This window comes from Syngnathus leptorhynchus, chromosome 3 (assembly GCF_054491065.1).
Source record: "Syngnathus leptorhynchus isolate UIUO chromosome 3, UIUO_Slep, whole genome shotgun sequence".
NCBI lineage: Eukaryota > Metazoa > Chordata > Actinopteri > Syngnathiformes > Syngnathidae > Syngnathus > Syngnathus leptorhynchus.
The window spans coordinates 2,269,098-2,283,783 of NC_141197.1; the positions used below are offsets into that span (position 1 = coordinate 2,269,098).

The window sequence follows — 14,686 nt, forward strand, 5'->3', positions numbered from 1 at the left end:
GCCACTTGCCACTTGTAGTAATCTGAAAATAACAGCACAGTTGCTCTGGTACCACCCAATTATGGCTCACTTGTTTTCTGAGTTTCATCATGCAAGGTTCACAAGCTGAGCTGGGAAACACAATTGTTGATCTAAACACTATATAATGCCAATATTACGTCACTGTCAATTAGCCTGTTGGAACTCACTATTGGGTGTTGAACATTTAAAACTTTTATAAATGGGGTAGTGTGGCTTCTTATAGACACGTTGCCAGTGTTCAAATTAAAGCCAGTGATGTTGAATTAATTCCAGTATATTTGCTGTGCAGACTTAATTTATATCTTAACCGTGTGCTTTGCAGTTTGTGTAGTAATAACACACAAGCGTATGTGAAGTTCAATAGGCCCTGTGTATTTATAGTAAATCAATGCAAAACGTTTTGGATAAAAACTAGTTTGTGTGACTCTTAGCAGGAGTGAATGAACTGTTTTCTGGCTGTTATTGCCTGTTCATTTGGCTACTGAATATCAAGTCAGGCATTACATAAATATGTAAATGTATCCCTCGCACGTTTGTCTCACTGAATAGAGCAGGGAGGGTCGGGGTGGATGAAGATCTGAAACCTGTTTGTCTCATTTTTGACTTTGTAATTTGATTTAAGACTCTCAAAGGCATACGTCCATAAAGAAATCCAGAGGTTTGGTGACAACATGCAGGTTGCTACCATGGTAACAATAAAACTTTGGAGAACTACTTCCAGATGATTTTCTGATACACTGTAAAACCATTGCAAACCTAATGGTTTCCTGATTGGTACCTTTGCAGGTTGACGTGTGATATGATTCACCCCTCCCACTGTGACATGGATAAATATTCAGCAGGAATCTGAACTGAGCTGGTGGAGGTAGAAACATTTGGAAAAGATTAATCAACCAGCAGCCAACTCAATGAGCTCAGCTGGTTCAGTCGTAAAAGTCCGTGCTATGGGTGTATAAGGTCTAAGGATTTTAAAGAATCAACAGTGTGAAAAGAATCATTACAACAGCTCTGTATTTATTGACACCATTGTTTGATTAAAGCCTATCAGCTGCTTGCATAATGGGAAAGGATCTGGTTCACTGGAAACCCAAACATTCAAAATAATTAAAGAGATTAAGTACACATTATTCCATTATTTTGCGAAAAGTATTGCAAACTTAAATTTGTGAAGTTGATGTAACTAGTTGTGTTTTATGAGTAATTTGTACTCATAATTTCTGATTAAATTGAGCTGCACTAGTTTTTGGGTATGCATAACTTAGAACACATAAATTAGCTGTAACATAGGGTGTATTCAGACGTGACTGTTTGATCCGCCTTAAACAGAGCAGGGTTAGATTGTTACGCTGTTCCGGACCTTTGTGCAGGTGTGAATACATGCAAACGAATCCTGGTGCGAATTAAAAAAACGGACAGTTCAACAAGCCAACAACTACTGAACTTCCAGCCACGGAGGTGGAAGAGAGCTCCGTAGAGTATAACCGTGCATGCGTAAAAGCCATGTCTGAGCCCCATCCACCGTCCCCGGACAGCCACACGGCCAAGCGTCGGCCCTCGACTTCCATCCACGGAGGGGAAAGAAAGCTCCGTAGAGTATGACCGGGCGTGCGTAAAAGCCATGTCCGAGCCCCATCCACCGTCCCCGGACAGCCACCCGGCCGAGCGCCGGCTCCCGACTTCCATCCACGGAGGTGAAAGAGAGCTCCCGTCGAGAAGGATCGGGCGTGCGTAAAAGCCATAATAGTTTTTCAAACCTTCTGTCACTCCAAATCATTAAACCCTTCAAACTCTTTGTCCTCCGTGTCACTTGCAAACAAAGCCGCTAATGATGCCGGTAGTGCGTGGGGCCCTTCGTCATCTTTGTCATCCCGTGATCAAATCCTTTGCCCTTTATGTAAACAACCGCCGCGCGGCACGGGTGACGTCATTTGCAGTTCAAATGACAGTAATCACTTGCTACATCGCGGTTCGTTTATCGTGGTTTCACTATATCGCAGATTTTTTAATTTTGAAAATTTGTGAAAAAAAATCACATATAAGTCGCTCCTGAGTATAAGTCGCCCCCCCACCCAAACTATGACAAAAAATGCAACTTATAGTTCGAAAATTACGGTAATTGCTTTTAGACTAAACAAAGATGTCAGAAATTTCATAGACACATATAAGTTCCCCTGACAGTTGAGAATGATGAGAAGTCCAAAAACGTGTTGACCACAGCATGTTCTCAAATTACCACACTTAACATAAAGTTGCTTACAACATAGATGTAGGTTTTAAACACATTAACACATTGTAATTATAATTAACATTAACCTCTAGATATACACACTTGTGGTGTGTACTGCATTTATCTATATAAACCAATACTGAGCAGAAAAGTAAGTTTTGAGGACAATCACATTAAACTGGTTAGTTTGTTGTCACATAATCTGATACATTACAAAAAAACTTCTCAATACTTTGAACTTTTACTCTGTTAACATAAAGTTGTTGTTGGTCACTTCCTAATACCAAAGTGATGTCATTGTTTTGGTGCTGCCTCCCGTAGGCTTGTCTTGACTTATCTGGAAACTCCATTATTCAGGTACTTTGTCCTTGTCATTTAGCGTCTTAAATTTTTCAGACATCAACGAGAAGCCATCACATATCTTCATAGAGAAGCATCCCATTAAAGATGGTAAGTGGTTCCACAGAATGGGCCAGTTTTCCCATCACCAAGTCAATGCAGACTGTGTCCTGAGTCTGCAGGGGCAAGATGATATTGAAAACAGCGAGAGAGCCTGGAGAGGTTTTAACTTCAGCCACAGGGTTGTTCTCCAGACCCTCAGGCTGATAGCCACCAGAATCCACCCGGGCCATGCCATAGTTGGATTTCGAAAGAACTGCCTCTATCTTCTCATTCTTGTGGCCTGTTAGGATGGCGCTGAAGAAGTAGTGTCCATCAACTGGCGCAGTAAAAATACCTGAGGAAGAGATGAGCATTTGCTTAAATAAACCTTGGAGACATAAATATCATGAGAACAAAAATGTATCAATATTTTAAATTGAAAATGACACTTGAAGGTCTGGATCTATCCACCTCATCAAGGGCCAAGGCCAATTGTTGGCTTGTGTATCATTGACAAGAATAAATAAATTATGTTTACCTGTTCTGGGGTCATAGAAGTCGCCTTCATTAACAAAGATCTTGTCAAAGATAATGGTCCCTGGAATCTCCATGGGAACAGTAAGGGCAGCGGAGAAGGACAATTTGGGTAGATGAGCATCAGCGCCTGGTAGTCCTGAAAATATATTTTTTTTACAAATTAGGATCTGATTTAATCACACACTTTGGACCCCATTTTTAAGAATGGCACAAGTGTGGTGTGGTAAGCGGAATTAATCTGCTTAGCGACCTGTTAAGACTGGGTGATGATGATAGTTTAAAATAGAATAAATTAACTAGCGCTAGGCTAGACTCCCATCATACACATAGCTACTTGTGTAGACTAAAGTGTCAACGTTTGAATAGTGCTACAGCATACATTGACACACTTTTTATTGAGGTAGTAGACAAGTCAATTCCTCCGCCCTGAACGGTCTCGCTGATGGCACGGTGCCTGGTCCTAATAACAGTACGTGTCTGCCAAATATTCCAAATATTAAAATTCCTGCGTCGTTGCTTCCCACCGCGCTAATAAACTTTTCAAAGGTAATGCCTAGACAACACAATCTTACTCGTATTTCGTCCAAAACTCCTCCAATGGATACAAACTCTGATCAACCGATTAGAAACTCGGTTTCATGAATATAAGGCTGGAGTTTGTGTTTGCTGCAGAGCCTTTAAAAAAGTCAACCCCAAACATTTCTTTACAATAATATGTGTTATGTGCCCCCATTAGTCTAAATACAGCATTCTGATTAACAGAATGCATTTGCGGAATAGGAGTTAAACTACCGTAGTTTTCGGACTAAAAGTCGCTCCGGAGTATAAGTCGCAACAGCCATAAAATGTACCATAATGGGGAAAAACCATATATAAGTCGCACGGGAGTTTAAGTCGCATTTTGGGGGAAATGTATTTGACAAAATCCAACACAGACATGAACCAGCAACAACAGGCTAAACAATACGGTATGCTAACATGACATAAACACAAACGAGGAGCTGAGAATGGGCCTGACGTAAAATGAACAGTGATTCAAATAACTATAACATAAAGAACACGTTTATCAAACCATCTGTGTCACTCCAAATCATTAAATCCATTGAATTCTTCATCCTTTGTGTAAACAACGCCGCGAGTGCGGCACGCCGCTGACGTCAGACTCGTCAGTTGCAGTTCAAATTATTCCACAGGCCCATATAACTAGATATAAACTATATATCAAATAACAATAATATAGGCAAGAATTTTATCGAACCATCTGTGTCACTCCAAATCATTAAATCCATTGGAATCTTCGTCCTTTGTGTAAACATCGGCGCTTCTGTGTGTGCGGTGCGCCGCTGACGTCAATTGTAATTCAACTTATTCCACAGACCCATATAACTTTATATAAACTATATATCAAACTATAAAATAAACAACAACAATTTATCAAACCATCCGTGTCACTCCAAATCATTAAATCCATCTAAATCTTTGTCCTATGTGTCACTTAAAAAAACAAAAACAAAACAGCTGTTGACTCCGGAACTCCATGCGCCGCTGACGTCAGACTCGTCGTCAGTTGTGACTCCAATTATTCTACAGATCTACGCTCGGCCGTCAACTTCCCTCAGCCACACCCCTTCGTTATCGTCATGTCTGTCACCTGGTCCATCTTGTTACCTGATGTATTTAAACTCTGCCCGTGTGTTCCTCCTTGTCTGTGTCTACTGTTGTCTTCCGTCCCTGCCCACGCCCAGTGTACCCGTCGTCTGGTTTTCCCCCGGTCTTGTCTGGAGGCTCACGGTCAGAATTTTTATCCTTGTCCAAGTGGACTTCTGTCGGTCGGTCTGTCTGTTTGCTGGCCACGAGTCTCTATCCCGTCTGTTTCTTTGTTGCCCACCTTCCTCCCTTCCAACTCCCTTTTCCCTTCAATAAACCCTGGTTCAAGCTGCATTTGGTTGCCATGGCTCAACTCATTCCTGACAATATAACTATAATGTAGCGTTACCAAAGTACCAGGCAAGATGTGGGTTTGGTAACCGGCTCTTTATTTCACAAAATAAGAGCTCAACATATGAGCCAACACACATAAGCAAGCACCCTGTATCGCTCCCCCCCCCCCACACCCCGCCTTCACGGCCTTGCTAGACAATCAAAAACTACTGAAGTCTAACAACATAGACGTTGCTACTCTAAATAAACTATATATCAAATAACTATCACATACATAACAAGTTTATCGAACCATCTGTGTCACTCGAAATCATTAAATCTCCTGACCCCGGAACTCAGTGAATGGAACTCATTGTCAGTGAGGCTCCAATTATTCCACAGCCATAGTGCGCCCTCATCCGTTTTAAAGTGAATATAACATGTGAAGTGATCAACTATACAAGTAAGTAAGTAATGTGTTAATAATCAAGTAAAAATTTGTGAACAATTACATATATAAGTTGCTCCTGAGTATAAGTCGCCCCGCCACCCAAACTATGAAAAAAACCCGCAATTTATCATCCGAAAAATACGGTAAATTAATTCCAAACATTGTGTAACTAATGCAAAAAAGGTAAAAATGAAAGACTTCCATCTTTCAAGCCCACACCACAAAAAGTTGACATTCATTGTACAGCCAACTCAAGAAAACAAGGGATTCACCAGAAGCAAATAACATGCTTCATTGCACAAAGCCCTAATCCAAAAGAAAACTTTTAGGGTGATGTGAAGAGGACTGTGCAAAGTGCATACCCATATTTGAAAAACTTTTCTTTACACAAATGATTTAAAAAAAAATACCGCACTGATCTACCCCAAACTCAAAAAAGACTGAATAGAATAAAATCGCAAGACACTCCAATTACATGAACGTCTTAATTTATAAGATTTCTCCTGCACTGGAGAATAGATTTACCTGGCAGGCCACGTATTCCACTTTCACCTGGTCTTCCAGAGGGTCCAGGTGGCCCTTGGGGACCTGGCATCCCATTGAAGCCTCTCTCTCCAGGAGGTCCAGGCGGGCCTGTAATATGAGTAAAATGAGTTAATTACCGTAATCTTCGGACTATAAGTCGCGGTTTTTGTCATAGTTTGGGTGGGGGGGCGACTTATACTCAGAAGCGACTTTTTGTGATTTTTTTCACAAATTTTCAAAATTCAAAAATCCGCCATGTAGTGAAACCGCGATAAACGAACCGCGATGTAGCAAGGGATTATTGTCATTTGAACTGCAAGTGACGTCACCCGTGCCTCGCGGCGGTTGTTTACATAAAGGACAAAGGATTTGATCATGGGATGACGAAGATGACGAAGGGCCCCACGTACTACCGGCTTCATTAGCGGCTTTGTTTGTAAGTGACAAGGAGGACAAAGAGTTTGAAGGATTTAATGATTTGGAGTGACACAGAAGGTTTGAATAACTATTATACTACTATTATAGTCTGTGGAATAATTAGAAATGCAACTTACAACGAGTCCGACGTCAGCATATGCGGCGCATACGCGGCATTGTTTACATGAAGCAAAAATGATGGATTTAATGAATTGGAGTGACTTGCTATAATACTTACTTGAATAACTCTGAATGTTACGTCAGGCCCGTTCTCAGCTCCTCATTTCTGTATATGTCACGTTAGCATACCGTATCGTTTAGCCTGTTGTTGCTGGTTCATGTCTGTTCTTGGTGTTGGATTTTGACAAATAAATTTGCCCCAAAAGTGCGACTTATACCTGAAGTATAAAAGCGACTATTGCCCCCCGGCTGGGCGCCTGCACATTGGGGTTCACCCCGGTGAGCGAGAGGGTAGCCTCCCTCCGCCTTCGGGTGGGGGGGACGGGTCCTGACTGTTGTTTGTGTCTATGCACCGAACGGCAGCTCAGAGTACCCACCCTTCTTAGAGTCCCTGGAGGAAGTGCTGGAGAGCGCTCCTTCTGGGGACTCCATCGTTCTACTGGGTGACTTCAATGCTCACGTGGGCAATGACAGTGAGACCTCGAAGGGCGTGATTGGGAGGAACGCCCCCCCCCGATCTGAACCCGAGCGGTGTTCTATTGTTGGAATTCTGTGCTCGACACGGATTTTCTATAATGAACACCATGTTCAAGCATAAGGGTGTCCATGTGTGCACTTGGCACCAGGACACCCTAGGCCGCAGTTCGTTGATCGACCTTGTAGTCGTGTCATCGGATTTGCGGCCGCATGTTTTGGACACTCGGGTGAAGAGAGGGGCGGAGCTGTCAACTGATCACCACCTGGTGGTGGGTTGGCTCCGATGGTGGGGGAAGATGTCGGTCCGACCTGGCAGGCCCAAACGCTCTGTGAGGGTCTGCTGGGAACGTCTGTCAGAATCCCCTGTCAGGAAGAGCTTCAACTCCCACCTCCGGCAGAGCTTTTTCCACGTCCCGGGGGAGGCGGGGGACATTGAGTCCGAGTGGACCTTGTTCCGCGCCTCCATTGTTGAGGCAGCCGACCGGAGCTGTTGTTGGTGCCTGTCGTGGCGGCAATCCCCGAACCCGGTGGTGGACACCGGCGGTAAGGGATGCCGTCAAGCTGAAGAAGGAGTCCTAGAGGGCCTTTTTGGCCTGCGGGACTCCCGGAGGCAGCTGACAGGTACCGGATGGCCAAGCGGAACGCGGCTTCGGCGGTTGCTGAGGCAAAAACTCGGGTGTGGGAGGAGTTTGGCGTGGCCATGGAGAATGACTTCCGGACGGCTTCGAGGAAATTCTGGTCCACCATCCGGCATCTCAGGAGGGGGAAGCAGTGCACGGTCAACACTGTTTACAGTGGAGATGGTGTGCTGTTGACCTCGACTCGGGATGTCGTGAGTCGGTGGGGGGAATACTTCGAAGACCTCCTCAATTCCACCGACACGCCTTCCATTGTGGAAGCAGGGCCTGGGGACTCTGAGGCGGACTCTCCAATCTCGGAGGTCGAAGTCACTGAGGTAGTTAAAAAACTCCTCGGTGGCAAGGCCCCGGGGGTGGATGAGATCCGCCCGGAGTTCTTAAAGGCTCTGGATGTTGTGGGGCTGTCATGGCTGACACGCCTCTACAGCATTGCGTGGACATCGGGGACGGTGCCTCTGGATTGGCAGACTGGGGTGGTGGTTCCCCTCTTTAAGAAGGGGGACCGGAGGGTGTGTTCCAATTACAGGGGAATCACACTCCTCAGCCTCCCTGCTAAGGTCTATTCAGGGGTGCTGGAGAGGAGGATCCGTCGGGAGGTCGAACCTCGGATTCAGGAGGAGCAGTGTGGCTTTCGTCCTGGCCGTGGAACAGTGGACCAGCTCTACACCCTCGGCAGGATCCTCGAGGGTGCATGGGAGTTCGCCCAACCAGTCCACATGTGTTTTGTGGACTTGGAGAAGGCGTTCGACCGTGTCCCTCGGGAGGTTCTCTGGGGGGTGCTTCGGGAGTACGGGGTGCCGAGCCAACTGATAAGGGCAGTTCGGTCCCTGTATCACCGATGCCAGAGTTTGGTCCGCATTTCCGGCAGTAAGTCGGATTCGTTCCCAGTGAGGGTTGGACTCCGCCAAGGCTGCCCTTTGTCACCGATTCTGTTCATAATTTTTATGGATAGAATTTCTAGGCGAAGCCGAGGCGTTGTGGGGGTCCGGTTTGGGGACCTCAGCATCGCGTCACTCCTTTTTGCAGATGACGTGGTGCTGTTGGCTTCTTCAGTCCGTGATCTCCAGCTCTCACTGGAGCGGTTCGCAGCCGAGTGTGAAACGGTCGGGATGAGGGTCAGCACCTCCAAATCCGAGTCCATGGTCCTCGGTCGGAAAAAGGTGGAATGTCCTCTCCGGATCGGGGATGAGATCCTGCCCCAAGTGGAGGAGTTCAAGTATCTTGGGGTCTTGTTCACGAGTGAGGGCAGGATGGAACGCGAGATCGACAGGCGGATCGGTGCAGCGTCGGCAGTAATGCGGACTCTGTACCGGTCTGTCGTGGTGAAGAGAGAGCTGAGCCAAATGGCAAAGCTCTCGATTTTCCGGTCGATCTACGCTCCTGCCCTCACCTATGGTCACGAGCTATGGGTCGTGACCGAAAGAACGAGATCCAGGATACAAGCGGCTGAAATGAATTTCCTCCGCAGGGTGTCCGGGCTCTCCCTTAGAGATAGGGTGAGAAGCTCGGTCATCCGGGAGAGACTCGGAGTAGAGCCGCTGCTCCTCCACGTTGAGAGGAGCCAGATGAGGTGGCTCGGGCATCTCATCAGGATGCCTCCTGGACGCCTCCCTGGGGAGGTGTTCCGGGCATGTCCCACCGGTAGGAGACCCCGGGGTCGACCCAGGACGCGCTGGAGAGACTACGTCTCTCGGCTGGCCTGGGAACGCCTTGGGATCCTCCGGGATGAGCTGGAGGAAGTGGCTGGGGAGAGGGAGGTCTGGGAGTCCCTCCTAAAGCTGCTGCCCCCGCGACCCGACCCCGGATAAGCGGAAGAAGATGAAGGCTGAAGATGAAGGCTGAAGTGCGACTTATACTCCGGTGCGACTTATATGTTTTTTTTTCACTTTATTGTGCATTTTATGGCTGGTGCGACTCATACTCCGGAGCGACTTATAGTCCGAAAATTACGGTAACAGGTTTATCAAAACATTTGTGTCACTCCAAATCATTAAATCGATAGTCGCCTCCTGACCGTCTCCACAATAGTGGACTCACTGTGCTAGAACCTTTCTGAGGCCCGAGCCAGGCTCAACACTGCAAAACCCAGGTGTGGCACTGCTAGAGAGCTCCCCCTGACCAAATGCTGTGCGAAACCAACCTTTTCCAATCTTTCCCATTTTCCCATTTTATTCTTACATTTTTCTTTCAACCTTGCTGCCAAACTCTTCTCAATTATATTCTTATTTCTTTATTATTTTGTCACCGTGGTTAGTTTTCTTTCTTGAGGTACTCATTATGATTCCCATGTAGATTTAGATAATAAATGTCCACATTATTATTATTATTTTGTGAGTGTGTTATAATTTATGTTAATACTTCTAAGGTTTTCCAACCGAACTCAACTGTAGCCGCCTTTCGATTAATGAAATAATGTCAGGTTTTCGTGATTTAAACCTTCTTAAACGATAAAGAAAAACAACAACATTGTGGTCCTAGTGGCAGTTGATTATACTGCTGGCACTAGATTTCCGTCACTAACAAAATCATAAATTATTTAACTAATCAATTCATAATTATTTACTTATTTAATTAATTTGATTCTTAATTACCCCATATTTGCTATACTAGTGCAAACATGGCCTCAAAATTTAGCAGCGGAGTGCAGTTTCCTTCTGATTTCTTCCTGGTTGCAATAAGTCACACATGGGGAAGTGAGAGTATAGGCTTTGCGCTAAATGCAGCAAACAAAATCCTGGAAAAACTGGGGGAAAAAATTAAAAAAGCAATGAAAAAAATATAATTGCTAAAAAGCCACTATGCAGGAGCTGACTATACTTTTAAGTAGATGGTACTAGTTGCACCAGTGCCGTGGATATAGAAAGTCTGGCCAACTTCATATCTTGCTGCTTCCAAGAATCATTTTACAATCCATCACCAGAGGGGACTTAAATTTTCATTTTCAGAACTGCCTATCCTCACGATGGGCATGCTGAAAACGATCCGAGCAGTCTAACTGGTCGCCAACCAATTGCAGGGCACATAGTGTGTATGTGTGTGTGTGTGTGTGTGTGTGTGTGTGTGTGTGTGTGTATGTATATATATATATATATATATATATATATATATATATATATATATATATATATATATATATATATATATATATATATATATATATATATATATATATATATATATATATATACTACGACAACCATACACATTCCTAATGACCTACGGACAAATTGGAGTGGTCAATCGGCCTACCATGCATGTTTTTGAAATGTGGGAGGAAACTGGAGTACCCAGAGAAAACCTACGCAGGCAAGGGGAGAATTTGTAAAGCCCAGGAGCCGGAATCTATCCCTATACCTCTGGACTGTGAGGAGGACATGCTAACCAGTACGCCACTGTTCCGCCTCTTGGAAATTTGTTTCATTTTTATTATTTTATATTGGAAATTTTGCATGCCCTCAATCACGTGACACATCTCGTCTCGTGGGATTTGTTTCTCGTCCCATCATTCGTCACTACTGTGTAGATTTGGGCAGACAACATATAGAGTAGATAGGTGTTAATTTAATTTTCATTTTTTAAAGGTTTTAAACCAGAGAGTAATTCAATTTCCCAGTTTTAAAATCATTGTGAGAAGGTTGAATGCATTTCAGGAGGGTGAATACATTTTCAAAAATGCTTTTTTAGTCAACCTGCTCTTGCATTGACAATCAATACAGTAATCCCTCGTTTATCGCGGCTAATTGGTTCCAACACCACCCACGATATGTGAAAATCCGCAAAGGAGTGTCACCCTTTTTTTAACATACATATGTACATTGTTAGTGTATGAATAAGTGTAGATTAAACCATATAAGTGCATATGTTATCATTAGAACATTAAATAATAGTTTCAGACATGCAAATACTATATTAATACGTAGTATAAATGACGGACAGAAAATAACGTATTAATAGTATAAATATGAATATGATGTGTGTGTGTGTGTGTAACATAGTATGTATATGTATTTAAAGTATACATACTGTAAATATGTTTTTAGAACTCTTATTATAACAACGTTTTTTTTTAATAAAAAGGTACAAGTGTACATACTGCAACTGTGTGGACACTCCCTGGCATGTGGGCAACTTTTGTGCCATAATTCCTCAATTTAGAAGGTTTATTTTAAAGTTGTGAACTTTTCTAAAAGTATACATACTGTAAATATGTTTTTAGAACTCTATAATTATTATACATTTTTTATAACAAAGTTCAACACTTTAAATATGTTTATCTTATTATTATAACAACTTTATTTATAAAAAGGTAGAAGTGGATATTCTGCAATTGTGTGGACACTCCTTGCCTTCTGCTGGTGTGTGGGCAATTTTCGTGCCATAATTCCTCCATTTAGAAGGTTTATTTAGTAGAATTTGTGATTTTCTTTGGAGGGGGAATCCGTGATGTACTGAAGCCGCGTTAATCAAACCGCGATGTAGCGACGGATTACTGTATACATTTGGTTGAGAAGAAAGATGGCCACCAAAATACATCTCATGTCAAGGTGGATCTCGCAAGACGTACTAACTCTGTAAAATTCATGCTGAACTTGCAAATTTGAAGATAACAACATGGTGTGGCTGAAATGAACTGCAGACTATTCTCTTTTAAGAGTGTAATAAATTTGGAATGAGCTGAAGTCAACAGTGAAGCCCCTGTAAACAGCCTTTGACTTAATTGAGAGCAGACCATGTTTAAAGTGAATCAGACTTTTATAGCTATACATGCAGGTGAGCCTAAATCTGTTGTGGACAGTACAGCCAGAACAGGAGGAAAAAAAGAATAAAGAGACAATTTGAGCAACTTGTTTATGAGCTACAATTAGGTGATTTATCTGCTTTTTGGGTGTCCAACCTGGAGATATTTTGCAGACAAATTATGTGGGCATGTTTTTTTTCTTCTTATACATAGAACATACGGCAACACTGTATACACAAATCTCTGGCCATAGAGGACAAATGCAAAATCAGTTTAAAAATTGCCATAAAACACGGCAGAAACATTGGTATTGCAGAAACAAATCGTACATATACGTAGTACAGTAATTTTTTACGACTGTATATGCTGATACTACATTTTTACATATAAAGCAAATTAACGTGTCACAAGTATAGACATTTCTGTCACACTTCGTCATTTTCCAAACTATAAACAAAAAAACGCATTACCAAACACCTTTGCTAAACGGTCGAACGAGCAAATATAAGTAATATGCTGTAATATGATGAATAAATAGATTTTAAGGCCGGTTGAATTGATTTAAATTCACTTTATATCGTGTTATTCTGAGCCCCTGAATCATCCATGAGCCACGCTTTAAGCCAGGGGTGTCCAAACATTTTGCAAGAAAGGCCAGATTTGATAAAGTCAAGGGCCCCGGAGGCCAGTAGTTTTTTCGGACATTTTTTAAACCACAAAAATTTCATGCAAATACACACTGTTATAAAACAAATTTCATTGTCCCAATTGTCTTTATTTTTTAAATGACAAAATAACCAAATATAAGCCACTCAGGCAGATGTAAACAACTCACAAATTCTGCCTTTCATTCATATCTGAAGGGTCAGATAATGATGAACAAACTGTATGAAATACCTTAAATGTACATGAGTTTAAAATTATTTTTGCCTCAACATTTTAAACAGGAGTTCGAAGTAATGCAAAGTTGTCTGTTATTATTAAAACTTAAAACAAGTTAAACAATCTCTTGTCATTCACAATATCTTTCAGAAAGTAATAGTTTGTGTCACGTCTACAGGTTCATAACATCAACGGTATTAACATGGCCACTTCATAATATTTAATATTAAGTAATATTTACTTTTGACTCACAGCCTCGCGTGAAGAATCACTGTTGTGATGCCAGTTCACCTTGGAGCTGCTTCACTTTACCAGCGCGGTCACTCCCTGTTAGCTTGTTGTGTGTTTAGTCTGATAGTGTCTCTTTAGAAATCCTTAAACAAGGCAATCGTCTCTTTACAAATTAGACAAACACAATTGCCTTGATTTTCAGTGAAGAAGTATTGTAATTCCCATTTCTCTTGAAAGCGACGGCCCTCAATGTACACTTTCCTCGTTTTCTTTGCAGTTGCCATGGCAGAAATGAGCGGAGAGGGGTGGCGCAGCCACCTTTTGGTAATAGGATGAATTACAGTTTCAAGTTTCATGATTTTTTTTATTCAGTTTGACAGTGTAGGCTGGCCATAAATAATACATTATAAGACCGAAGCTGCGGGCCGTATGAAATCTCACCGGGGGCCGGATTTGGCGCGTGGGCCGGACTTTGGACATGTCTGCTTTAAGCTAAGTAGGTACCCCTCAGCTCTTTCCTTTGCGCACCAATTAAAGTTTGTGATTTTACTTGGAATAACGTTTTACAATAATATTTTTGTAGTTTCTCGAGAAAGAGCTACACTCATGTATGAAATTAACCACAAAATCACAGCTTTTTTTTCCATGTTCTCATGAATATGAAGCTCTGTCAGTAGCTTCAACTGGGGATTACGGAGCATTCGTCCCTTCGTCCAGTGTCTTCAAAGGTGTGGAAGTATAAACAAAAAGGATAGGTCGCAGTCATTAAATTTGAGCCTTTTTTCAATCCTTCAGCAACCCTTACACATAAAAACATGTCTTCTAAGACTTAACCCCTCGCACACTTGCAACTTCTGTGTCACAGAGATCCTTGGCTTATGTCAGCATTGACAAATTACATAAAGAGCTGAAGTGTTACTTACATAGTAATTTGTATCTCATAATGTTTTTCAAAGACATTTGAAATGACAAGTTTCTTCGGCATAGTAAGCGGGAATTGCCTACCCTTGGGCCAAATAAAACAAAAGCGGAAAACATTTGCCTTGAGCAAGTAGTGATGA

At 42.6% G+C, this 14,686-nt stretch overlaps 1 protein-coding gene across 3 annotated transcripts in view; it reads right to left on the reverse strand.

Annotated features, from left to right (window-relative positions):
* Positions 1-1,014: 1,014 nt before the first annotated feature.
* The window catches only part of emilin1b (elastin microfibril interfacer 1b), a 41,364-nt gene continuing 27,692 nt past the window's right edge, over positions 1,015-14,686 (reverse strand). For all 3 annotated transcript variants that reach the window (XM_085908337.1, XM_085908336.1, XM_085908335.1), the window contains 3 exons: positions 6,063-6,170; positions 3,168-3,302; positions 1,015-2,984 (listed from right to left, as the gene is read on the reverse strand). In XM_085908337.1, coding sequence (XP_085764463.1) covers positions 2,662-2,984; positions 3,168-3,302; positions 6,063-6,170 — 566 coding nt within the window. In that variant the 3' untranslated portion in view covers positions 1,015-2,661. The remainder of the gene's footprint in view (positions 2,985-3,167; positions 3,303-6,062; positions 6,171-14,686) is intronic.